Genomic DNA, 26609 nt, shown 5'->3' with positions numbered 1-26609 from the left:
ATTATATTCTCCAACAGCAGATGCCAAAAGTGTGTGCCGCAAGCGCCAGAGTTCACGAATCTTATGCATAAAATTTGATCACAATGTAATAAAATTTTTTCAGTCAAGTTTCTCTTTCTTCTTAAATCTAAACAAAGTTCTGGAAGATCCTCAGGAGGATCAGAGACCGAAAACCCAGATCAGGACACTAATATTTAAGACTGCCTTTACCTTAGGTACATTAATTGAAAACATTGTAGAGTCCCAAGAGATGCTATTTTGACTATAACCTTATTTTCCAAATAATTTAGAGGAATACAGATTCAAGTAATTTTTCAAAGTCTTGCCTTAAGTTATTCTAACAAAATGTAGCTTTCAAAAAGTTGATGTAAAAGAAGACATTAGTGTGACTGAGAGTATAGAGTACTAGTAACCTTAGATGAATTTAAATAATTTAACAGTTCTAGTATTGTACTTAGGTTCACACAGATAACATAACCTATGATGTTCACCATGAATAGTAACAGCACATAAGTATCACAATGTGTTAGGCATTGTTTTCTAAATCATAATTTCACTGGTCCCAGGTATTTTAAAATAACAGGGCTAAGGCAGCAGCTACAATACCTAAACGATTATTTAAGAAATATGCTTAATGCTATTACCACTCAGAATTGTGGAAGTATAACAAAATACAAGTCACATTTACAGCGTAAGGCCCTTTGGTTTCTTAAGCAGCAAATGAAAGAACAATTTCTTCAGTGAAAGGCTTTGAAAAATAAAGCATGTAGGCTTTCCATAAAAAAGGTAACTAGTTCTTTCCTTCTTGAAATAGCCAGCTATAGTCTCCAAAACATTACATCAGAAAGTTCCTGAAATTCCTAGGAAAGAAGAAGTTAAAACCCAACAGTAGTATCTGACCAAGCAGAGATTCTATCATGGGCAAGCTGAACATCTACCTTCTGTGAACTAGAAGAAACTACTGCTTCTTTTTCTGGAGAGCTTTATTCAATTTGGAGTAATACAATAAAAATGATCTGAAATATCTGTGTATTTACCATATATTCTATAACTTACAAATTTGTATTTGAGAACTTACTTCATATTCACCTATCCTTCACGAGGACTTGAGTTAAAACAAAACTAAAATGAAACTGTTTATTCTAGTCAAGGCAATTTATGGCAGTCTGCTTTTTCACAAAACCACATGAAGCTTCTAGGCAGGCAACTCTTTCCCATCTTCCCAACAGAGCCACAACCAAGTCATTCAAGACATTTCTGTTACCAGAACAACTGTAAGAAGTTGGGGCAGTCAACACTTGAGTTTTACAGACATTTTTTCCTGGAAGCTCTGTCACTAGTCATATTGTTTCTCTCCCCCTCCCCATCCCACCCACCAGTCAAAAGCAGTATCAAGCAAACCAAAACTATTCTGAAATGAATAGCGAATGTGACTGTGTCACCACATGTATTTTAAAACCCTGCTTAAGTGGTATGTGGCTTTTGCTATGGGGTTGGTAACAAGGATCCTAGGCTATAAAACAAGTTGTCAACTGTAGTACAATTTTCCCTCTGTCCAAAATTTGCACAAAACTTTAAAACCACTTAATCTTGTAGTTTACTACCACATTAAGTCTAATCGTAAGTGAAGAAAGGCAAAATATTTTTTCATAGTGTCTTAAACAGTTATCAGGTAGAGATATTTCTAAGTAACATGGCTACCAAAACAGTCTGCATCAGCGTATTTACTTTCTACAAACTGTCATGGGACGTAACAGTTTGTACCAAATTCAGGTGACATAAATCATTAATAATAGTTGAATTCAGTAGGCACCAATAAGACTGATCCGTGAGATAGGACAGCACTAAGTTGCATTTCTTAGTGTTATTATCCCCTAAACATTTCTGTTTAAGAAACACAGCTTTGTTTCAATCCAGGAGCTCTGAATACACTCGTGAATAATTTTGAAGCTTTTAGCTCCTTCTTTTTCAATTGAATTTATGCTTACTACCTTCAGTGCTTTGAAGTTGGGAAAAAAGATGGGAAATCTTTAGCACTTAAGATGCCTTTGCACTTACACAATTCCACTGCAGTAACAGGTGAATGCAAACATCAGTCATTTTTCTGGTGCAAAAATCTTTATATTGCTGGGTGAAGTCTCCCCAAACCATGCTTTTATTGTTAAAAAAAGATGTTAATCAGCTTACCCACGATTCAAATCATATCAACCTTTGCAAGAAGAAAAGACATATTACCCAAAAAGATCTTTTAAGTCATTACTAGCTGAGCTGCTGTTTGTCATTGTGTTTGCAGGTTGTCCAAAGTTCTGAGGAGCAAAGAAAGGATTACCCTGTATACCAAAGCCAGTCTGTCCTATCATGTTCATCTGAGGTCCCATGACTGAACTGCTGACACCTGGGGACCCTTGTGGGGGCACGAACTGATTAACCCACTGGTTTGACTTCTGTTGAGCCAGCTGTTTCATACTAACTTTGGGTTTTTGAGGACCAAAAAGATTATCTAAAGCAGACATATCTGGGGGTCTATTCTGTTGCGTAAGTGGAGAGATTGCAGATGCGGCACTCATTGGGCTGTAATTTGGCATACTGGCAGTTGGTACGATGTTCATCTTGGTTGTTCCTGTTGCACTTGGACCACTGAAGAAATTCTGAGCAGTGGGACCACTTCCCATACCGAATCCAGCAGTCTGAAAGCTGTTCAGTCCATTTGTCATATTTCTCTTTGTGACGTCAACAGGTGATGAAAATCCCATTCCAACACCCATAGAAGAGACAGAAGGGAAGCTGTTTGAAGATGCTTTGTTGATAGAATGGCTAGTCAAAGATGACATGTTATCTATTAACGTATCTGTCAAGTCTTTAGTCTGCAAAATACATAAAACTTAGTTAAATGTTTTTTCCTTTACATACATGCTAACACAACAGCTCTTAATCACTGCTCCCACAGAAGCGACATTCATTGTTTCAGAAATTCTCATTTATTGCATGGAATTGGGGATGCAATGTAAACTAATTCATCTCATGGACAATTGCTTTTCTCCTTGCTACTTGGAACTGTCTTGTAGCTTCAGCTTGACAACTATGACTATATAGCAAATATTGCTTGGTGTATACTGATTATGTCATTTACTTGCATGCTCCATTATCAACTGCAAGCCCTCTATATTATTTAGATAATAAACTCTTTAGAGCAAAATCTTTTTCTATGTGCCTTTTTCATATCTAGAACAATGGCCATCCAGAAAAATAATGTCTTTGGAAACTATTGCGTTTTAAAAAATGGGAAGTACTGATAATGATGCAAATACATGGCGAAATGCAATGTAGTTTTTCTACAACTGTACCACTGCATTACAGGTAAAAACTAAGATGACTCATAGCAGAAAAAAATTGCTAAAAGCATAGAGCAGGTGAGAAAAAAAAGCATCATGTCTCCAACAGAAACAGTATAATACTTCACTGTGTCTCACCTGCTTCACCGGAGGTGTTACTGAAGTTGCTAGGGGCTTAAGAGGTTGTTGGCTTTTCAGTTTCTGTGCCTGTTCCTGTTCTTTAGCTAACTTCTGCTTCTCCTCAAGTGTAAGTGATACCTTTAAAATAGAAAGTACTAAGTTGAACAGTATAACTGTGGATAAGAACATACTGATGAAAAGTACTTAAAACAAATAAAAACAATATTGAAAGCAGCATGACAAGAAATTCTGGTCAGATCTCAAAGTAGTATGACAACAAAATCATTTTAGCTTTGACTTTTTAATATTGAACAGAATCACAGAATTGTAGGAGTTGGAAGGATCCTCTAGAGATCACTGAGTCCAACCCCCTGCCAAAGCAGCTCCCTAGCCCAGGTTGCACAGGTAGGTGTCCAGGTGGGTCATGAACATCTCCAGAGAAGGAGACTCCACCAGCTCTCTGTGCAGCTGTGCCACTGCTCCGTCACTGCACTGTGAAGAAGTTCCCACACACATTTGTGCAGAACTTCCTATGCTTCGTTTTGTGGCCATTTCCCCTCACCCTATCACCACACACTGCTGAGAAGAGTCCAGCCTCATCCCTTTGCCTTCCACTCCTTAGATATCTAGAGATGTGGATCAGATCCCCTCTCAGCCTTGTTTTTTCACAGCTGAACCGACCCAGATCTCTCATAAGAAAAAGTCTTTTCAGTTTTTGTTTTCACACAATCAACAACTGGCACTTGACATAGAATTTCAACTGACAGCATTGTTTATTTTAAGACTGTTTAGATCTTTCAGGATTTTAACTCTTTAACAAATAATAAAATCATAAAATCATTGCCCCTTAGATGAAAATTAGGAAGAGAATTCAGATGACAGAAACGACTCAGAAACAGAAGTGATAAACTATAAATAATCTCGGGGAGCCACCTGTTAATAGCCATGGCTAATAGCCATGAAAATAATTTTATAATTGAATAGTAACTATAATGATAGACTGCATCACATCACGCTTTTTCTTTGTTTCTTGTACTTATCCTTATATTGACTACTCATTTTCACTTGACTTTGAATTTTTACCCTAGATGTGTCACCTACTATACGAAATTCTGTTTTTGATGATAATCTCCATTTGTGATTTCATAATAAAATTACTTGACCATTTTGATTTTGGCCAACTAAATCCTCTGCTGAAGCTTCAGTTTCATTCATATCCATAATTAAAGAGGAAGAAAATGATCAAAAATGTTTTATCCTAATCATTGCCTTCTTTGTGCAGAGCTATTTTCAAGTATAGGCTTTCACAGAAATTCAAAGATCCTATTTGAACATTTTTCAGTGGATCTTCAGATGTGACTAGGTTACACAGCATTGGACTATACAGAAAATTTTTCTTGAATCACTTAAAATACAGTATATTTGTATACATATTCTTTTTAACATAGCCATATCAAACTTCCATTAGACAGAAAAATGTAAGAATATCTAAACAAAGAAAAGCATACCTTTTTCTGTACTGATGACAACTCATTTTCTTTACTATCAGGTCCACTAGTTAGAAGGTCAGTTCCAGTACTATTGAATACCTTGTCAATCTGTTTAAGGTAAAAAAAAAAAACAAACTGATTTATTTGAAACACTGTAATTTTAAGCATTGTAAATACTAAGTTATTTTAAATTTCCAATTTCTATGTTTAAGTAATACAATAAAATATTGACTCTTACCTGATTATTTGTACTAGTAGATCTTGCCTCTTCAGACACATTCATTTGATTAGCTATATCCAAAGATCTATATAGTACAAAGTACACATATTACAATAAGAAAATTGTACAGTTACATCCACTACATTAATATAGCACCACAGATTTAAAAATAAACAAGCCACTATGAGAGCAGTGTCATATTCAGAATGCACATTGTTTGTGTTCTCAACAACTACAGAAAAGCAACTGCTCTTGCTGTACAGATGCAACGTATAACTGCACTGGTAGAACTCAGAATGGACTTTCATATTTAATGAATTTCTTAATTAATAAAACAAACTAATAAAACCGTGACTGAACAATGTAAAGGAAAAGATTTTACACTACAAAACAACTGACATCAAAATAATACTATCATTCCATGAATAATAAATAGGTGTTGATAATTGCATTTATTTGAGGTAATTCTCAACCACTGAACTGAGAATTGTCTATATTTTTACTGCTATGACTGAAGTTTTCTCACATTTTCCTTGAAGAAAAATAAAAAAACATGGAAATTTATCTCAGCTCACTTAGTCCATCTCAAAAACACTTACTTCTGTTGTTCTTGCATGACATGAAGTTGTTCGAGTTTTGTTTTATGCTCTGCCTCCAATCTATGAAGCATATCTTTTATAACACAAATAAAAGAATTGAACTGTAAAAGAAATGTACAAGAAGTTTGGATTTTGTAGTGACAGAATTCAGATGTAACTTAAAAGGTAGTCTTCATGAAACTTACAATATACAGTGTGAGATAAACTACATGCTTCTAAATCATTTACAAGCAGGCTTCACTATCTTGTGTTAGATACTCGGCTACGAGCAGAGTGCAGTGAAAACTGTATCTCTAAAAAAACACCACAACCACAACAGAAGTGAGACAACTCAGACAAAAAAAACAACAACCACAGATGAATATTACCAGATTCACTAAAAAAAAAAAAAAAAAAAAAACAACTTAACGAGATATCTACATTTGCAGAATACTTGTCAGGTGACAGTATTCACTTTGAAATTTTATACTAATTAGTTAAATTGACTGCAATATAATAACTTTTAAACATGCAAACAGTAATACTGGAAGTGGTTTTATTTTGTTTTACTTTTACAGGAGAGAGACCTACACAAATGTATGAGTTTTCCAGTGACAACTGTTTAAATCTATTCTCTGACTATTTATTAAGTAAAAGCATGCAAAATGTTCCTACCTGATTGAGATTAAGATTATTCTCAATACTAAGAGGAATTAGATGGGGCAGCACTCTTCCTGCAAGTTGTTCTTTGGTAATTCCCAACTTCTTATGAGTAAATGTACATTTGTAAATACCTGACATACAACATCAAAATAGAAAACCTGTTAAATTTTGTAAATAATGTGAAAAAATTCTAAGCGGTACTCTCTACATGTATAAATCATCTGAACATACATTAATTCTAAGTTACCATAAACTGATAAATTGCGACCAAGAAACTAACATGCATTAACTAAGACCATGTTCTCATGTGGCACTTCAAGTGACTAGGAGTAACTGTCATGCTAGTGTATCTAACACACCAAATTCATTTGACAAAGACTCCTACCAAAAAGTTTATAGCTGTGTTACACAAAAGATGAGAAATCGTGGCACATACTTTCTCTATTCTAAAAATCACTAAAAAAAAAATAAAAGAGAATAGTGACACAGACAAGGGATGCAGAATCAAGCATACCAGTTCTATAGGGTTTCTGGCAGGAGGATTCTTCTGTATTTAAAATAGTTCACACCTAATGGCAGACACTGAACATACTGGCACAGTAGAGGAAGCAGCTTTCCTCACTTTCCATGGCTAGTTTTAAAATAGAGCAGTCAAATTGCCAAAGAAGGTATTACACACACGTTGGAAAGTATGATTCCAAATAAAAGGGAATATTAAATTGTATATTAAATTATAGTATATTAAATTGCTTTCAGTCCATCATTTCCAACAACTGTAACCAACTAGAACTCAGGAATACAACAACTGAAGTAAAAGATACACTGCCTCTCATTCTCAGAGAGTAAATGCAAGAGTTGGAAATTAAGAGAGAGTAACTCTAAATTGCTGCAGATAAATGCTCTCCTACTGACTTTGAGCAAACTAACATAGTTCTCCCAACATTTTCTTACTGTGACGTTGCAGCCTAATGAGAGTTGTCTGTACAGTTCAACTATTAGAGATGGTCATCTATCCATCTCTTTGATGCCATGAAGCGGAACGGTCACTGTCCTCCATACTTGGCACTCAGTCACAGCTCCTTCTTAGTCACTGACCAGATGGTCTCCTTTAATACTCAAGCTGCTAAACAGTGCATCCTGAATTGGCCAAGCACCTATCTTGCTAGGAAAGCTCAGCTCAGCACTGGAGGCCTCCCCGTCCAGAAGTAATGAGCCATTAGGCTTTGTTAACTGTTTTGTGAAACCTCATCCAGACTATACTCCATAGATTTGTACAGCAATGATTTATAGCATCTGACATGCAAGAGTAGGCAATAATAACACCTTAAAAGCTTCCACCAGGTGCTCAGCATTTGAAAGAGGACAGACTGCATACTCCTCTGAGGAAAGGAGCCCCTGACATCATGTGGGCCATATAATCCATGAACCTCTCACAGCCCAGTAGAGTACTCTGAAGTGCACTGGGTCTCAAAGATGGCGAATACATATACTAAAGATTAGAATTACCAGCAATACGTAAGTATATCTCTGTTCAGTTTCTTTATAAAGCAGAAACAATTAGTTTTTAGTAGTCATAATAGCAATATGCTATAGAAATAATACCAAAGATTAAACAGACTCTCTGAGATTTACAACATCAAAAGCATAAGAGAGAGGAAAGTTTAAAATGCTAATTACCTAAAATTCCCATTAGCACTGCAGGTTCCTTGGATGGAATTTGTTGTAGAAAAGGCAGAATATCATCAAGCACAAACCATTTATCTAAGTACTCCAAAATCTTTCCTAAGCAGACTAGGGAGTTTACCCGGACCTAGGAAGTATGAGAAGAATTAAACAAAATCTTAACTATGCTTTTGTCATAGAAACTAAAAAATTCAGAAGTAGATAAATGCTTCTGAAATTATAACCATCATGTCCAAAAATTCAACACAGTTTAAAACAAAATTTTGTGTCATGAAAGGAAAACAAGCAGTTATACACTGTTCACAAAATCTTGGCTTTTCTGCAAGAGAGGCATTAGTAGCACATAGTACTCAGGAACACACTTTAGAAATTGCTACAGGATTAACTTACTGTTGTTAACAATACTTTAAAAATTCCTAAGTTTTGAAGTAAATTGTGCTTTGAATTTGAAAAAAGAAAAAAAAAATCAAAAAAATCTGGGCACACTGTCTCTCCTTGGAAAGCACAACAACCAAAAAGCCAAAGTAATGAAAAGCAACAACATTTTCTAAGGACCAAGAAAGAGATAAGATTTTAGAATACTTACAGCAAGAGAAGAAGTTTGCAAACATGCAGTTTTAATTCTTGGAATTAATGAATTTTTCATTGATGGGTAATCTATTAAATTGGCAAACGTGGGAATTATGTTTAGGCAAAGCTCCTATAAAAAAAAACATTCCACATAAGTTTAAGAATAAAAATAACTTTTTATTATAAAATTAGTATTAATATTACTCAAGATGAAAATCAGCTTGAAATGTCTCCCTAAGCTTTCCATTTAAGGAAATGTTCAAGTAGACTCATTTCAAAACACACTGAAATGATAAAACATGATGTTATGAAGATAGAATTTAGAAAATGTATTTGAAAGTATATTCATACATTTGTAATAAAACACCTGGATAACAAGAATATCTTGCATTTTCACAAAGCACCTTTGTGTGTGTGTATATATATAATGTTTTATTACAAGACAATCATCAAAGTGCAACACTTTTCTACAAAAGTCAAGCAAATTTGCCTAAGCACTATTAATAACACTGCACCAGCAAAACGACACACTGAAAGACAAAAGAGGATATTTAGCATATTTAACCAACAGAGAAGAAATTACTCAATTTCAGCCCAATCTCTAGAAATAAGAGTAAGTTGTATTAATTATAGATTGCAAGTAAATATCTGAGTAACCAAATTGATACTGCAGAGAAATCTGAAGCCACATCTGTTATCCAAATTCTTCTTTCATTGATATTATATTTATCTCCCTCCACCCACACCTGAATGTCTTTCATAGAATCACAGAATCTCCAAGGTTGGAAAAGACCTACAAGATCATCCAGCCCAACCATCCACTTACCATCAATACTTCTCACTAAACCACGTTCCTCAGCAGAACACTTAAATGTTCTTTGAATACCTGCAGAGTTGGTGACTCCACCACCTACCTGGGCAGCCCTTTCCAATGCATGACCACTCTTTTGGAGAATAAGTATTTCCTAACATCCAGACTGAAATTTCCCCTAGCACAACATAAAGCCATTTCCTCTCATCCTACCACTAGTTACAAGAGAGAAGAGGCCAACCTCCAGCTCACCACAACCTTCCTTCAGGTAGTTATAGAGAGCAATAAAGCCTCCCATGAGCCTCCTGTTCTCCAGACTGAACATTCCCAGGTCTCTCAGCAACTCCTCATAAAGCCTGTGCTCCAGACCCCTCACCAGCTTTACTACCCTTCTCTGGACACACTCCAAGGCCTTGATGTCTTTCTTGCAGTAAAACGTCACCAGAAATTGCACTAGTACGATTTTACAGCATGGTTACCTTGGAAGACAAAATATCAGTATGTATGTTCTTACCAGTGGAATTGCTGAACAAGCTACCTATCACTAACTAGTAAGTTAGTGCATGCACATTTTCTGCAAAACAGGTAATAAATGCTAAAGGTACATTCAACTCTTTGCTATTGGAACCTGGTAAGGATTTAGGATTCAAGCATTGGACCAACACTCAAGTGGTTACTCTGGAAAAATCAGGAAACTAAAGTTTATTTTATTAAGCCAGACTGTTAGAACATTATAATATTTCAACATCCAAGTATATTACACCGCTATATCCCTTGAGAGTTTTCCTCCTTCAAGTAGTCAGGCAAGAAGTTGGCATACATGAAAGAAAGACAAATAAACTACTAAGCAATATTAAATAAATAAAGGCTGCAATTACTATACCTGGATCTGAATTGAAGGTGCTTCCAGGGCTCTATAAACCATTGGTAGAACACTGTTCTTTATTTCATCTGGTGGAGTTTTGGTTAAAAGTAAGTCCATCTTTTGCAGGAAGATCAGTAAAATCTATTGAAAGAAGGACAGTTAAGAAGTCAAAAGGTTAAGTTGTGAGCATATCTTTCTGGAGTTAAAAGTGCATTGCACCATAACATTAAAGCTTCAGAAGTTTTCTTGTAACTCAGTAAATGTGATCACTTACCATGTTGCTTGCCTGAAGGCATGGAAAACAAAAAACACTTTGACATATTATTGCATTTTAAAAACAGAAAATACAGATCAAACAAAATATGTCTTCTAGACTAATTATTCCTGAAATAAGAAATCATAACAGCCGTGAAGGGAATTCTTCTATTTACAATTTTCTCTCAATAATTAAAATAAAACTAACCACATAAATTTTTCTGCATGTCACTATTAAAAAAGCTAAGCCCCCCTAAAAAAAACTTCAGATCAAATGTCCACAAAGCATTTGATCACAACTCCACCTAGAAAAGCTGCATTCCATCTGAATCTAAAAACAAAACTATGACCTGATTAAATAAATATTACAGCTACTATATGAACATAAAATAGCTTTATTATATTTTACATTGGAATGTCTATCATAAAAAGAAAAAATTCCAAGCACAAAAAACAAGAACAAAAACAACAATAACAAAAAACAAACAATAAAAAACCAACCCCAAACACCACAAACTCACATCACATTTAGCTAAAACGTAACACTCAAATGGCACGTTTGCAAAGTGAGATTAATCTTGGCTAGGATAGCCATCTAAAAGCTAGCTGATAACATGAATTAATTATCCAAACTAAATCTCCAGTACAGAGAACTTAGCAACTAATGTCAAAGGTGACCATTTGAGCTAAGTAAAATAATATTTTACAGGGACTGACACTCCACCAATACCCAACCTCCTTTTAGAAAACAGGTTGGATTGGGTGGAATAATGGTGATAAATAGCATCACATCCATTATAAAAAGCCAAGTATTTCAGAGAAGGAAGTGATTTCAATGTTCAAGTCTTAAAATATGTAGCAATCGGCATTGGTGTATGTCAGTACAGGTCAGATAACAGAAGCATCAGAATGTAGTAATGTGTATCAAAGTAAAATACAAGCTTTCATTTTCTTTCTGCTACAGGATAGGATATTAATTTGCACCACTTGTACCCCACAGTAACTTTGAGACTGATATGAGCAAGCAGTTTAACAAATTATTCCATTTCAAGATTATAAATTCCCTTATGCAAAATAACTTTAAACACTAGATCATAATTTCTTCCTTCTGAAATACAGTAGCATCCCAATACACACCTGCTTCCTAACTCAGGTATCTTACAGAAGACAAGCAACATGCCTTATACACATCCAAAACATCTTGAGAGAATGTGTGGAAGAAACACTGCCATCCTCTTCATGAGTTACAAACACATAGGAAACGTAAAGTTTGTGCCTTGCTCAATGACGTGATGTTGCCAATCAGACCTGGAATTCAGTCCTCTAGCACTTTTTTTTCCCCCTGAATTCCTAGTATACTGACTTTGAAAACAAGTCTGGTTCGGATAAACCTTCCCATATTGAAAAGTCCACAGAAATAGAAGTGAAACAAATCACCTAGTACTCAGTGCACAATAAAAATATCAGTGTAAGAGTATACAGTATCTAGCAAGCTAAGAACTGTTGCAAGTCCATATTTCAGTTTCCCTTTATTTCCCCAGAATAACATAGCTCTAAATACAATAATATATCTTCTAAATATATATGATTTTTAAATAAAAAACCCATTATGCTTCAGATAAAACCTTGAGATTTGCAGGAAGGATCATCTCACAAATCTGATGTTAGAGATAGAAAAACTGTTTTATGTTTTATAAAAAGTGTTTTATGAGTTTTTTACAATGAAACAGCAGAAATGAGATGTTTATTGGCTGTGAATTAGACACTTAGCAAGACTTTCAAGACAAAAATTAAGAAAGCATAAACCCACAATGTACCAAAGGAAAAGAACATGAAGAAGTTCCAATTTTGTGAGCTATTTGAAGGTAATACAGATGTCCTCCTTCCTTTCTCCCCAGAATAATGGAAGTTCTCTGCTCTGGTTCTTTGAAATTCAGCCATGAAGCATCTACTTGCTCATTCCTACATTTACCTTCGCCCTTAAGTGCTTTGCAGAAAAATAGCCACAGCAAGGATTAAAATGAAGTGAGCTGGAAGAAACATAACTATGTTTTCTCTCTTGATGCCCGATGCCTAACTCAGTGACAGAATTCTCAAAAAACATCACACACAGAGTTGACAAAAAGGATGCAAATCTTGTGTTTTTTTGCTACTTCTATTCAAGTAAACAACAAAGATATAAAACATATTTTATTTAATCCATCATGGTAATATTTGTCAAATAAAATGAAACACTTTTCAAACTTGTGTACAGCCCTCAAACAAACACTATTTTATTATCATCAGTAAGCGGCACTTCAAAGAGAGCATCAAATTTATGACTTTTCTACCCCAAGATCCTGGTGTTACCAATCCGGACACAAGAAAAAAAACAACATAGGTTCAGTTACTGGTAGAGTGTGTGTGAATATAGTACCATATTACCCAGCTTAGATCAGCCATAATAATAAGATTTTAAAAATATACCTTCAACAACCACCTGAAGATGAGAGTTAAGTAAAAACTTTCCTTTTTCCTAATCTAAATATCATATATAAATGCAAATATAACCCAAGTAAATAAGAGTAAAGACTTGGTGAATTTCTTGGAAAGATCTGTTCTATGTGAATCAAGGCTGACTTCTCAGATAACAACAGAAATAGCTGGACAAGCTGTGTGAAGTTGGAAAAGAGAACTAGAACAAACTTTTCAGGGAAGAAGTGCTGAAGAAAAAAACTGTAATCTGAACACCTTTAACATACCTGGATTGGTTCTTGTTGCTTAAAAACAGGACCAAGATCAGGCAGAATGAGCCTGATGTATTCTTCTTTGGTGCATTCCTCAGCAATTAGTAGAACATTAGGCAAGACAAAGGGTACCATATCAGGATTCACAAACTCAGAGGTCAAGCAAGGCAAAATTCGCTGAATTATAACGCGCTAAGAGAGAAAAACAAGCATACATCACATTACATCATGCTACTGTGCCAGCTCAATGGCTTTTGCATTAATTTGATATTAACAAAAAAAAAAAAAAAGATAAAACTTAATTTTGAACTTACTTTCACCACGTGCTTGAGCTAATTTACACTGTTCTACTTTTCTTACTCATCTCTGTTTGTACTCAAGACACAATTTGAGACTACAACAACTAGGAAGGTCAGTAAAAACTTACTAACAGTACAAAAAACAGGACTGTAAGTCACTTATATGAATTAAGAAAACCTTATTCTACATATTTTCTTTAGAAAAAAACTAAGAAGATTTATCACTCAAGACCTCAAACTTTCACTACCTCAAAAACACTGAACAAACTTATAAACCTAATATAGCTCCCTGTAAACTCCAAGTACATTCTCTAAGAGGGATTCAGCTGACAAAATACAGATAATTACACTGTGGATGCCTAATGTAGAGATAGGCAAGTTTAAATGCTTTAAAAATCATTAAAGAGAAAGGGCACAGTCCATTTCCCTAATAATCTTTTACCAACAGAAAAAAAGTGAATTCCCTAAAGGCAATTTGTGGCTGTTTGAAGTTAGGTGAAACACATCCCATCTACGCCCAAATTCAAAGTGTCAAGAATTCCTGATCAAAGGAAATAGTTACTCAGTTGAAAAGGTGACAACGTTAATCTGAATTTTGCACTGTGTAGTTCAAAATTCAATTAAAAAAAAAATTAATACTACTTCTACATCGCATATGCATTATGCCTTACACAAATTAAAGAGTACAATAAGAAGAAAAGAGTCAGTCTAGACAGTGTCTAGCACTATACAGGAGAAAGAGGGAATGGCAGACATTTGCTTCTCAGGTTTCTGGGTGCTGCTAGCACAAGAAAGCATTTAGTCTTTTGAGGGGAGGATACTTTGCATCCTTCAACATAGAAGTACTACCTTGCTATAAAGAAGTTGAACCAATCCTATAAACGGTGAGAAAAAATGGAAAGATGAGTTCAAAGAGCTAATGATAGTGTCTGGAAATAAAGGGAAAGCCTTCTAAATGCAGAGTAGGTAATACCCTTTCAAAGCAGGATGAACTACATAGAGAATATACAAACAATGATTTCATACATTTACTAATAGCACATTTTTTCCATTTCATGTTTCTAGATTTATCAATAGCTTAGAAGAATCTACACAAATTATTTTCCATCTCCCTTTCTTTCCTGCTACTCTATTCTGACAGTCTCTTGGGAGTGTACTATGATACAGTAATACTTGAAGTCCAGAATTCTGAGATAAAGAATGTTAATATATGTGTATGTACTTTTAAACTATTTCAAGAAATCATACATACATACCTTAGGCAGCTTTGGCAGAACCTTTGGTAGACCTTTAAAAAACTGTGATTTCTGAAGGTTATCCCTTTGAAATAATGAATCAAAATATTGAAGTGTCATTGCTCCTACATCATCAAAGAATGGTATCTAAAAATAAGAACAGTGCTGTTAGAAAGGTTACTTACACGCACATAATCAAACATTTACCTTCTCAACATACTACAGTCAACCTTTACAATGAAGTGTCTGCAACCAACACTTAGAAAAGCAAATATTTACATACTAAATATAATATTCACAGACAAAGGTTGATAATTTATACCATTTTCCTAGCATTTTAAAGAAGTATCTAAATCAGCATATATGAAATAATGCTTTATTTACAAAAAGAAAAAAAAGAGAAAAAAGAGAAGTAAAAACAAACTAAAAGTTCTCTAGGAATACATATGCCATCTAGGTCTAAGTACAAACCCTGGGATGTTATAATGTTTCAACAAGAATTTATATGCAACAGATATCCGATCACATAAATCTTTCTTCAGTGCTCTTTCCTGCTCATAAAAAGCTACAGTGGGTAGGATATACATGATTTCTCTTGTTTGTGTTACTTCAGCTGCATCTCTACTTGTCAGAAAAGAGAGTACAGGCCTTCTTAAGCTTTGTGTAACAACGTAGGTTTGTCTATATATGTAGACCAGGCTTATGAACAATGGCATCAACAAACATGAGTGGACTGTCCTGGTAAACCATTATTACTGACATAGCTCCTTCACCATTAACAAAAGACTGACAGAAATGCACAATGAGAACAGGACTGTTTTTATATCTAAAATCCATCCCTGAATATTCAGCTTTCTGCTGGCAGTTGAATGAGAAGAACAGAAGAGTGTCCATCTCAAACCTACAGAAACCATAAGACATTTGAAAACTTGCATAAGGAAGAGTCCTCCTATCTGCTAGTTCTCAGTTAGGGAAGGATATATCAAACCTTAGAGTCTTGCTATGCTTAGAGAGAAAATGCTCAGTCTCTCAGATCATTTAGACATCTGTTTTCAGTTGAAAAATCTGTGCAAAATGAAAGCATACAAAAACACACAGGGAGGCTGTGCTGTCAGGCAGAAAAAGAAGTTGATAGGAGTAGGGCAATAAAGAAAAGGAAAAAAAATCTATCAGCATCTACCTCAAACTAGTTTGCAATGTAAGACAAATTCAGTATTCCTGATCATGCACCAATAGAAGTCTTAACAGCAAGACTGTGAAGCTCTACATAGGTTAACTTAACCTTATTAAAAATAACAAGGTAAACCAGTCCATGAAGAGCTCTATATTCTTGTATCATGCTGGACCTAACTAACTGCTTAACTAACATATTTTACAATATATATTTAGCCCTAATATTTCTACTCTCCAGTGCAGCTGCTGCTGATGGGATTAAAGACACTTACAATCTTTATAAAATCATGGTGCTTGATACAATTATTTACAATTTTAAGTTCTCCATTCTGCATATTCAAGAATACACACAAAAAAATCATAAGACAAAAGTTAATCCTTACATTTACTATCCTTTATCAACTCATGGTTTTAAAGACTGAGCAGAATAACACAGAAAATACTTTTAACTGTATTGGAAAGCAACAAAATAGTGTTGTATTTAATTATTACATTCAATTCTGTTTCAGTGCATGCTTCTTTCATGTTGTTTAATGTTAGTGACAATACTTGCCACCAGCTAACATCATTATTTCCAAAATAGTAATAATATTAATAATAATCTAATACTTAAACCAAAAAGATTAACTGGGGAAAAAAAACCCAAACAACTTCAAAAGAGCTCTATTAAACAATTAAAACAATTCAACATCATTTTCCCATTTTCCCATAGCTACCGTATTTTCCATCAACTAACCTTAGTCATCTGATCTGCATCTGGTCTGACTGCTGGAGCTACATTTAAGAGTAGCTTTACATGTTCACGCACCTCCTCTGGTATATTCTGCAGAGTACTGGAGCTTAAACGGCTCAGCTGCACAGAAATTTAAGCACAGGTACCATGAAATCAGAAAATCCTGTTTAAAACTATTTCCAATATAAATTTGCACTATACTTAGTTTCTCTTACTGGGTTCTTTAACCACTTCTTTGATATCATTCCCTTCTCCCCTTTCACAACACATTTGCTCCTGATCCTTCAATAGTTTTCCTTCTACTTTCCACAGCCCACCTGTGTCCAGTCACATTCTCCTGTTCCCAGCTTCTAATTGCATTCAGGTTATTGGATAACAAAAAATCAGCATTTTTAAGAAGTAAGGTCTTGTTTAGATACATTAAAACACAATACATATGGGTAAGGCAACGGGCACCCAGAAGCTGAAATAACAGAAACTTCCATATGAAAATACGTTACATCAGCTGTTCCAATTAACTTCACCTCTGTATACTCCATAGCCCACAAAGAACGTGAAATAGCTGGTAACTGAATGGCTGCCAATTGATCAAATCACTCGAAACTAAGCAATCCCCACCAGCCCTACACTGGTCATTCACTGCCTTGTGTTTGGCACTATTTGCCCTAACAGTTAGAGAACTTCTCTCTCAAGACCAGTATTCAGCATGGTTACAGAGAAACCAGCTGAAAAACAAATCCTCTAGTTGATAAAGTTTGTACGCAAATTTCTCTACACGTATTTTCATTTTCCATATTTTGCTAGCATTTTTTTTAACTTGTGTCTAAAATATCTAAATTTGCTTTAAAATAGTGACTTCTCAAATATGAAAATAAATTCATAATATTCATAATGTAGAATAGATACCTGATCAAGTTGTCTACTAAAACTTTTATAGATATCCTGTTTGTTGACCTCAAAAATTGGTTTCCCTTTATTAAACACTGCATACATAACTGCTCCTAGAGAGTACATATCACTTGCTGTCTCACAGCTCACAGAGAGTATGTATTCTGGTGCCAGATATTCAGGATTTGGAAGACACAAAGATGGCAAGTTTGGATCCCATTCCTTACAAGGGAACTTGGGCTATAAGAGAAGGAAAAAAAGTAAACTTATTACGGATTTAAAAAACCCTACTTCAGAAAGAACTTAGAGCAGCAGCAAAAAAAGAAGTTTTAATCCCTTCAAATTATGAAACTGAAATGAAGTAAAGCAGAGCTGTTAAAAATCAATGGCTGCAACTCGCAGTGATTAGTTCATGCAGTGAAATCTGGATATTAGAATTAAGAACTCTGAAGCAAACATAAAAGCACTGCTGTAAGGAGAGAAACATAAACTATGACAGGAATTAATTTGAGGAGGTAGCAACTAGGCACTGAATAGATGTAAGATATCCATATCATCGAACGTGCAGGTGAGCAGAATAAACATCACAGGCACTTTCAGCCTTTGTCTGAAACTACCACTAGCCTATTCTGAGCCTACTGAGCCAAGTCAGGCTTTTTCTCTGACGATCAAAAGCAGAACTTCAAGGTAGACCTATGCAATATGTTCAAATTTTCTGCCAACAAAATACAGATGTGAATATTACATAAATGTATTGAAATGCAAGCATAAGAAACTGGTTTCAGACAAAGATCTGAATATGAAATGTACAAGTAAATAAAAATATAAAGATCTAGTACCTCCTGTTCAGATGGATTTGTTGACTGGATACAAAAATCAAAGCCTGTGATTTTCCATGCTCCACTTTTATTCAAAATTATATTTTCAGGAGTAATATTTCCATGTACCATCTTCACACTGCTATGCAAAAAGGACAAGCCTTCAGAAACCTGTTAATAAAAGATTATTAATTCATGTTAAATATTTCCTAAGATAGGTTGTACAACATCTACAAAATTTTCTGTCTCATCTACAGCCTTATTTCCTGTGGTCATGGTTATACTAATATATTAACTAAGAAGCAATTTTTCATCCCTGATTTTGGGCTATGTTTTAAAAACTATGCATGAAGGAAATTAAATACGGATGTGAGCAAGCAGTAGGTAAGATTACTAATACTGATTAACCACCAAAGCATACGAACAAAAATGTTTTTTGATGTTGAACAAAATTTCCAACCAAATAAAACCTGGAAGCTATTGTTCCTCCACAGAAGATAAAGAAAAGATTCATGTACAGAAGAGATAGTTGCAGAACAGGTATTTATATAGAATATAAAAATTAGGTTTTTTTATTTTCTGTATCAGAATAACAAAAAATAGAAGCAACTTACAAAGCCTCCAGTATTCCCCTTCTCTTATACTTAAAATGTTCAGTACACTATCATCTTTCTCTTCACAATTAATTTACTATAAACTGACATGATATTCAGAAAACAACAATTAAGAATCTAAATGCATGAAAATAATAAAACCAAAAATGCCACACCTGAAGCAGGCCATATTTAGTCTCCACGTCATAAAGTTTGTATTCTTTAATGTCGGTTGGTACAGGAGAAGGCAGGTTGTCCCAGCTGCCAAGAACATTAGCTAAACTTGCACACACTGGTTCTGTACAAAATGCCAAGCAATCTCTATAGAGAAAACAGATTAAAAAAGGAAAAGTTTCTTGTAAATAATGTAATACAACTCATCTTGACTATGAACAACCATGAAGGCATCATATTATACATCACCAGACGCTACTCTCTACTGCTAAACTACTATCTACTGCTTTATTCCAGAACAATAGGTCTTTTTAATGGACCTGTGTTAGCAGAGTTTAAAAAGCACATCAGAAGCAGAGAGCAGAATAGTTCTAACACTGTGCTCCAGAAAGTCAAATTTGCAAGTCCTAAAAACAAAATGACATTCAGAGTAACATCATAAAAGGAAAAAAAAAGTTACAAAGAAAAGTAACAGCCAAACATACATATGCTTTGGGAAAAACTACAACAGATGGAGTGTCTATGAAATTAAATATCTGGAAATCTTTGTTCCTTGGGAATGGTTTTACAGTTCGACCTTTTCATGTTTTTCTGTTACTAGAAGCCAAAACAAACTGTAAGTAAACGTGTTATATGCAATGTTTAGTATAAATAAAAATATAAATAGCATATATTATATAAATGCATTTAAAATTTGTATCTATATTTATATATTTATTATATTTATAATCAACATAATTATGTTGAATACCTATTATATGAAATGGAAACATTATAATAGCAGTAGCTACCTTCACAGGGGGATCAAAATGGTATGGCCTGGATACATCTGCTTGGTGCAGATACACCAAAAGCACTCTTTTGCATTGCACCACAAAAAGAGAATAAAGTGTGATCTGCAAGCAGTTCAGCACAACTGTATGGAAGATTTAGATTAGACCTGAGGAAGCATTTTTTCTCTGAAAGAGTGGTCAGGCACTGGAATGGCCTGCCTAGGGAGGTGGTTGAGGCACCATCCCTAGCGCTGTTTAAGAAGCGTTTAGATGAGGTGCTAAGGGATTTGATTTAGTAGTTGGGTAGGGATAGTGATAGGAGGATGGTTGGACTAGATGATCTTGTAGGTCCTTTCCAACCTAATGAACCTATGAACCTATGACCTCTGGACACACCAAAAAAAGACCAGCCCAGAAGGAGCCCTCTGCAGATGTCTTCAAAAAATAAGTGCTCTGCAAACACCTTCTTCAATTCTAAAAAAAATATCAGTCTTACAGTACACTTGCACAGGGATACAGCCTAAGCAAATTTTCTGTTCATGAACCCCACAAGTCTCTTACACCACTTTCTGGCACAGCAAACAACTGGGCAAGTTAGGTCACAGCAATGCTCCTACAAAGAGCGTTCTGAGTACGAACCAAAGACCAAAGCAGTGTGTTACTAAAAACTCATGAACAAGAACTCTGACCAAATTGCAAGATTACTTCTACTCAAAAGGCTAAAATTGTTTGCAGAAAAAATACCTAAGACTTTCTATATCCTCAAGGTATGAATCTTATCATCTTCTTAAGTGTAGAATTTAGGAAAAAATAGAAAAGTTCAGGGTCAACTGAAACACCATGTCAATTTTAAGTGAAAAGCTTGAGGTATATCCCAGGATAAACAATTCACCTGCAGAAACAACAACTGAGGCAACCCTAAGCTTTTTAATGACTGATAGTTTATTTACTACTGTACAACAATATTGATAGTTCTCTTCAATTAGCAATCAATCTTTCACTTATACAAGAAGCATAATAAACCAAATGACTATAGTACAAGAGGAAAGATATATTTGAATACGCAGCTGTCATTTTATGCAAGAAATCTTTCCCAAATTAGGCACTGTAGAGATAAAGACGTACTCCCATAGCTTTCTCAGCAACTAGAAACCAGTGTCATTGGAAATCTACAGATTAATAGAATAATAAGTGGACAAGTTTGAAACGTAATGTACATGAATCTTTATTAGACTCCACTTACAAAAAACTTCCTTGGAAGAAGTTGATAAGCCTCAGTAGGTTCAGCTTTCTATTATAAGATGAAATCTTCATTTTATTTGCCTGATTTTAGTGCGTTTCTATCACTACAGATGAATAACAAAGGTGTAAAGCTAATTCATTATAGTACCTAGTGATCAATCTTACATAAATCAAATAAACACTATAAAAATACAAATTCATCTCCCTCGTTTGGCTCTTGAGGATCTTTTAAACACCTGTGTGGCCAGGAAGATACAATTTATCAAAAGTCCCTAATCTCAAAACAGAAAAAAAAAAAAAGGAACAATCTTTTAAAATAAAACAAATTTAAAAGGTCCTTTAAAAGTGAAATTAAATGAACTACTATGTATCCTTGCTGTAAGGATCAGAGCCATGCGTAGTCTTCCAACTGAAGCTGGACTTAAATCATGCAATAGATTATCAATTAGATTCACACAAAGGATGAATCCTGTGACATGATGAATAAAGATTTGAGGATGGGGAGAATACCATTCTCATGTGAGCGAATATGTTAAACTTGAACCTCATCAATTGTAAGTGCTGAATGTTCCAGACATTTTATACTCATAACAAAACAATAATTAAGTCTGTTCTCACCTTTACTACAGCTTACCTAGATTCTTCCAGTGGATGCTGAACAGTAAGCAGTCGAGGGTGTCGAAGCCTGGTTAGCTGTTGAACACCTCGTTTTAAAGAATCTATAATCTGATCCTTTTCAAATTTTTGATACTTGTCTATTAGCTTCTTATCAAACACAAACACAGCCACTTCCTAGAAATAACCAATGAAATTCACTCAGCACATAACACATCCAAAGAATGAAATCTGTATAAAATTAGGTACATGCATACTTTTTTAAAAATCAACAGCACAATTCCATCAGTGCAAGAAGCATTTCAATACATATCTATAGCTACATATTGTCCTTACTCTGTCCCAGCTATTTTCATCGTGATTGTATAGAATTCCTGGAATATGATTTTTTAAGAATTACTGTGCTCCAAACCTTATTAACTATTGCATAAACTACCATCATTTTCTACAGAATTATAGAACAGCAGATTAACAGGACAGAAATCAGCTCCATTTTTAGGTAGACAAAAGAATTTATATTAACTATGAATAAACAAAATATTCTAAGGATACTCCCTCATTTGGCAGCAAGAGGTATTTTATTAAACTACACTCTTTCTCAAAGTTCTTTTCCAAACAAGTATGTTCCATATTAAAGTATACTATCAAAAGAGAGAATTTGTGGTGATGAAATAATATCTGAGAGATCTATTAACCTGATCGTTCCAATGATAACAAAATAAGTATAAGAAAAAATTCCTAAATGTGTAACATGAGTCCCAGAAACATAATAAATGTTTTAACAGAGGAAATAAGACGTTCCAGTGAACCTCTGCAAATGGAGTGGAATAAAATGAAGAAATGTATATGAAACTTCAAAATTACAGAGGTGGATATGAAAGACTTAAAAAAAAGAAAGAAAAACCAATGATTGGACATGTCCATCACGGAATCCATTAAAGACAAATTAGCTGGAAAAAAGTGCACTTGCATCCATACTTAACTAGTAAAACACCTTATAAAGCAAAGAGAACACAAAAGTCCAGTTCCCATCTCAGCCAATATAACTGCAGAAAATAAAAAAAAATTAAAAAGGAAATAAAGAGAGAGAGAAAAAAAGATATTTCTTAAATCTTAAGAAAGCAGGTAGTGAAGAGCCCAAACTAAAAAGCTAAGCCCTACTCTATTCTCATTAAAAAACAACAACAAAAAAGTATAGCTGATTCCTATCACAAAGGCCATCATCTAGGGAAAGAAATATAAATAACCTTATCCTATGTATTTTTTTCTGATTGCTCTAGTTGAAAAAAAAAAAGGACAAATGCCATATTATGCCAGAAGAATATCAGAACATTCAGACTACGTAAGCAAATCCACAATGGGCAGAAATTCATACTATAAAATAAGTAATGTGTTACTTCATGTAACATGTTGTATAACTAATAAGTAAAATTAGAAAAGACTCAAAATTATTTCAACTGAACAGCAAATAACACCAAACACATGCACATGAGTAAGTAACTTCCTTGCATTCTGTTAGGTTGTTATTCAATTGCCTATAATGCAAGAACAGACAAATAGGAATACTATCAGACATATCTGCTATCACCAGAGATTGAATTTTGGAATTTCTGTATATGTCACAGAATTAAAATAAGAACCAGATTAATTCACACTTGAAATTTTAACTTCAGCTGACCCAACTTCTCTCTATGACAGCTGACTTCCCTTTGTTCTAGGAAACAAACGTTTCAGATCAGCACTGCTGATGCAGTACTGAACTCCAATGTGGCCATTTTATATGGCTACAATGACTTAAATTACTACTTGTGTTGTAAAATAACAAGGACAATAAAGCCTTACATTCTCTTCTGTTTAATCACTATAGTGTGTTTGTTTACAATAAATGTATAAGTGCTTGCAGCTCCAAGTTAAATACACGTTTGCAGTACAGGAATTGCATGCAGCACTTGACAGAAGTGACTGCAACCACCTGGAGAACGACAACCAGCCACTTCTGTGCTGCCCAACCAACCTTCAAAGAGCCCATGCAAAAGAAATACAAAGTAATGCTAAAGAACAGGCACGGCCAAACACAGTTTTGTCCTGATGGATAGCTCTCTTTTGCAGTATTAAACTGAATGTTGACATGATGTTACCTACCTGGTAATATTAATAATGAATGGTAATTGCCAGCTAAAATTCTCTGCTATACAATTGCTACTGTATTTTTAATGACTGATGATGGGATATGTACGTACAGGTGTTAATCAACATTTACAGAGAGAATGCAGGTTCAGATGGTGACATCTGAACTAACACCCTTTAAAATCAACACTCAGAACACCTATTCAAAAGCTTGGGAAAAAAAAAGAGAGAGAAACAACCTATTGAAAGGAATGGATTTCCATATACTCTGTCAGTTGGGCAGAGTGAAAGGAATTACAACACTCCATGCCCTCTAAGCTATGTCCACTACTGGTCACTTGCTTATGGAACATGGTGATTGTATAAAACCTATCAAAACTACAATACTTTCAGTATTACTACTGTGTTGTATGACTGAATAAAAACAAAAAACACCACAAAACAAATAAAAAATAGCACATTTGTTAGATTTAGTAAATACTATATGCATAAAGTCCTGTAATGGCTACACAGATGCATGATAAACATGGTACAACATATGCTTAACATTATGTAGAATCTAACACACATCATACAGTCCCCACTCTTCTCTTCCACTAGCTATCATTTGACTGGCTGTATACATGCTTACCAACTAAGTTACTCTGTGTCCATTTCTTTTGGTACATCTATAGCCAGCTGATTCATTCTGCAAGTGACTTCTATCACTTCAGCATCAAGTTTAACTGTATCTTCTATTCAAAGAAAAGTCTATTTTCTCTCCAAGTTTTAGAAAGGTATTTCACATTTCTCTCAATCAATAAAAACATGTTCTATAACACCAGCTCTTAAATTCTGTTTCTCACAGATTCATTGAGTTGACTGAGCTGGAAGTGAACTTGATCATCTAGGTCCAACTCTCCTTCCCCTTGCAAGGCTGCCACACATCAGACCAGGCTGCCCAGAGCTACTCTCACAGTGAATGCCCCCCCACCCCAGGGATGGGGCATTCACAATTTCACTGGTCAGCCTGTGCCTCACTGCCATCTGAATGAAAAACATTCCCCAGTATCTAACCTCAACATCCCCTCTTTTAGTTTAAAACTATTCCCCCAAATCCCATCACTACCAGGATGTATAGAAAGTCGGTCTCCCTCCTTTTTATAAGTTCATTTTAAGTACTGGAAGGACAAAATGAGGTCTCTCTGGAGCTTTCTCCAGTCTGAAAAAGCCCAGATCCCTCAAACTTCCTTCAAAAGAGAGGTGCTCCAGCCTTTTAACATCTTTGTGGCTCTCCCCTAGACCTACTGCAACAGCTCCATGTCTTTCTTTTGCTGAGGGCCCCAGACCTGGACACAGCATTCCAGATGAGGCCTCACAAGAGTAGAGTAGAGGGGGACAATCCCCTCCCTTGTCCTACTGGTGGACCCCCCTTTTGATCCAGCCCAGGATACAGTCAGCCTTCTGGGCTGAAAGCACACACTGCTGGCTCATGTCCAGCTTTCTTTCCACCAGAACCTCTCAAGGTGTTCTCAAGGAGTTCTCCTAGTCTTTAGTTGCATTGGGGATTGTCCCAGTCCAAGCACAACACCTTGCACTTTGCTGTGCTGAACTTCATTAGGTTCATGTGAGGCCACAGGTTTCTTTGTAAGGTGTACTTTCCTTCTATTTTATCAACTACACACTCAGCTTGGTGTCTCATCTCCAAATTTGCTGAGGATGCAATCGATCCCACCAACTCTGTCATTAATAAAGACAAACCTTCCAAAATCACAGTCCCACTTTTATCTGTATATGCATCTCCAAATGAAGCAAAAGTACATGTACTAGTGCTCTAAACCATACCACTTTAAGAAGACAGAGTTACTTCTCAGGCAATGATGTTCATCTGAAAGTTGCACAACCAAGACAGAACTCACTTCCTCCACACCCTCCTCCACTAAGCAACACCTTTCTGCCGTTGTATCTCATTTCTTAATAACATTTCTAACCCTTCAATTTGTCTGTCAAAGTTGATTCAAAAAAAAATCACAGCCTGTTTTGCTGTGATCAAATAATGGCACAGTTCATAGTGTTCTTTTAACACTATAAAAAGCCAGTATAATTGTGCCCCAAATCTGCAAGGTAAACTAAACTGGAGAAATGAACCGTGTTAAAACAAACAAACAAACAAACCTTTTCCTTCTTGTCAGATCAGTTAACTCAAATCAGTTCTTGATCTTGGTTTTGAGTTGCGTACTATGAATATAGAACCACTTCTTTCTCCAGCAGTAAAGCTCACTTAAGTAGTTGATAACATTATATTTAAATAATTTTGGGATCTTCACTTCATTTTTACACCCTTAGCATTTGTCTGCACAGCTGGATGTTGCTTTTGAATACACTTACCAGGTGCTACCTACAGGACTGTTATTTAACACTTATGAACATAGGCTGTTACTTGACAACTCACCTGCTTTGTCGATTTTTTAGTTCCATTAAATATCTTCCAGGCAAGACCATTACCACCACTGGCAATATGTCGACCAACATCAAATTCCCTGGTAACGGGATTTCCCATGACTGCACTGGTGACATCAGCTGTTACTTTTGTAACAGTACTCTTCAACTTATTCAGCATGGACTCCATTGTGTCAACTGTACACCA

The 26609-nt window shown here is 35.2% G+C and overlaps 1 protein-coding gene across 2 annotated transcripts; it reads right to left on the bottom strand.

Moving 5' to 3' along the window:
• Positions 1 to 1361: 1361 nt before the first annotated feature.
• Positions 1362 to 26609, bottom strand: SCYL2 (SCY1 like pseudokinase 2). Of its 2 annotated transcripts, XM_065742746.1 has the most exons (17): positions 26415 to 26609; positions 21876 to 22033; positions 19229 to 19373; positions 18481 to 18630; positions 17660 to 17881; positions 16757 to 16873; positions 14869 to 14994; positions 13329 to 13505; positions 10351 to 10473; positions 8673 to 8786; positions 8081 to 8213; positions 6416 to 6534; positions 5762 to 5862; positions 5181 to 5247; positions 4961 to 5050; positions 3471 to 3590; positions 1362 to 2864 (listed from the first exon to the last, which is right to left on the bottom strand). In XM_065742746.1, exons 1-17 carry the CDS (start codon positions 26589 to 26591, stop codon positions 2232 to 2234), a joined length of 2772 nt encoding a protein of 923 aa, XP_065598818.1. In that variant the 5' UTR covers positions 26592 to 26609; the 3' UTR covers positions 1362 to 2231. The 2 variants fall into 2 exon arrangements, with proteins under 2 accessions (XP_065598818.1, XP_065598819.1); XM_065742747.1 differs by lacking the exons at positions 16757 to 16873; positions 17660 to 17881.

Source organism: Cyrtonyx montezumae, unplaced genomic scaffold (assembly GCF_038088225.1).
Source record: "Cyrtonyx montezumae isolate F1298 unplaced genomic scaffold, pur_monq_1.0 scaffold_3, whole genome shotgun sequence".
Lineage (NCBI taxonomy): Eukaryota > Metazoa > Chordata > Aves > Galliformes > Odontophoridae > Cyrtonyx > Cyrtonyx montezumae.
The sequence above is the reverse complement of the archived record's forward strand: the minus strand, read 5'-3'. Positions and strand labels throughout refer to the sequence as shown.

Excerpts from the sequence above, each read along its gene's own strand:
- SCYL2 (XM_065742746.1), bottom strand. The coding sequence starts at position 26,591 with ATGGAGTCCATGCTGAATAAGTTGAAGAGTACTGTTACAAAAGTAACA. Across the intron at positions 6,535-8,080 it reads AGTGCTAATGGGAATTTTAG|GTATTTACAAATGTACATTT; the intron begins GTAATTAGCATT and ends GTTGTATGTCAG. Across the intron at positions 2,865-3,470 it reads TAACACCTCCGGTGAAGCAG|ACTAAAGACTTGACAGATAC; the intron begins GTGAGACACAGT and ends TGTATTTTGCAG.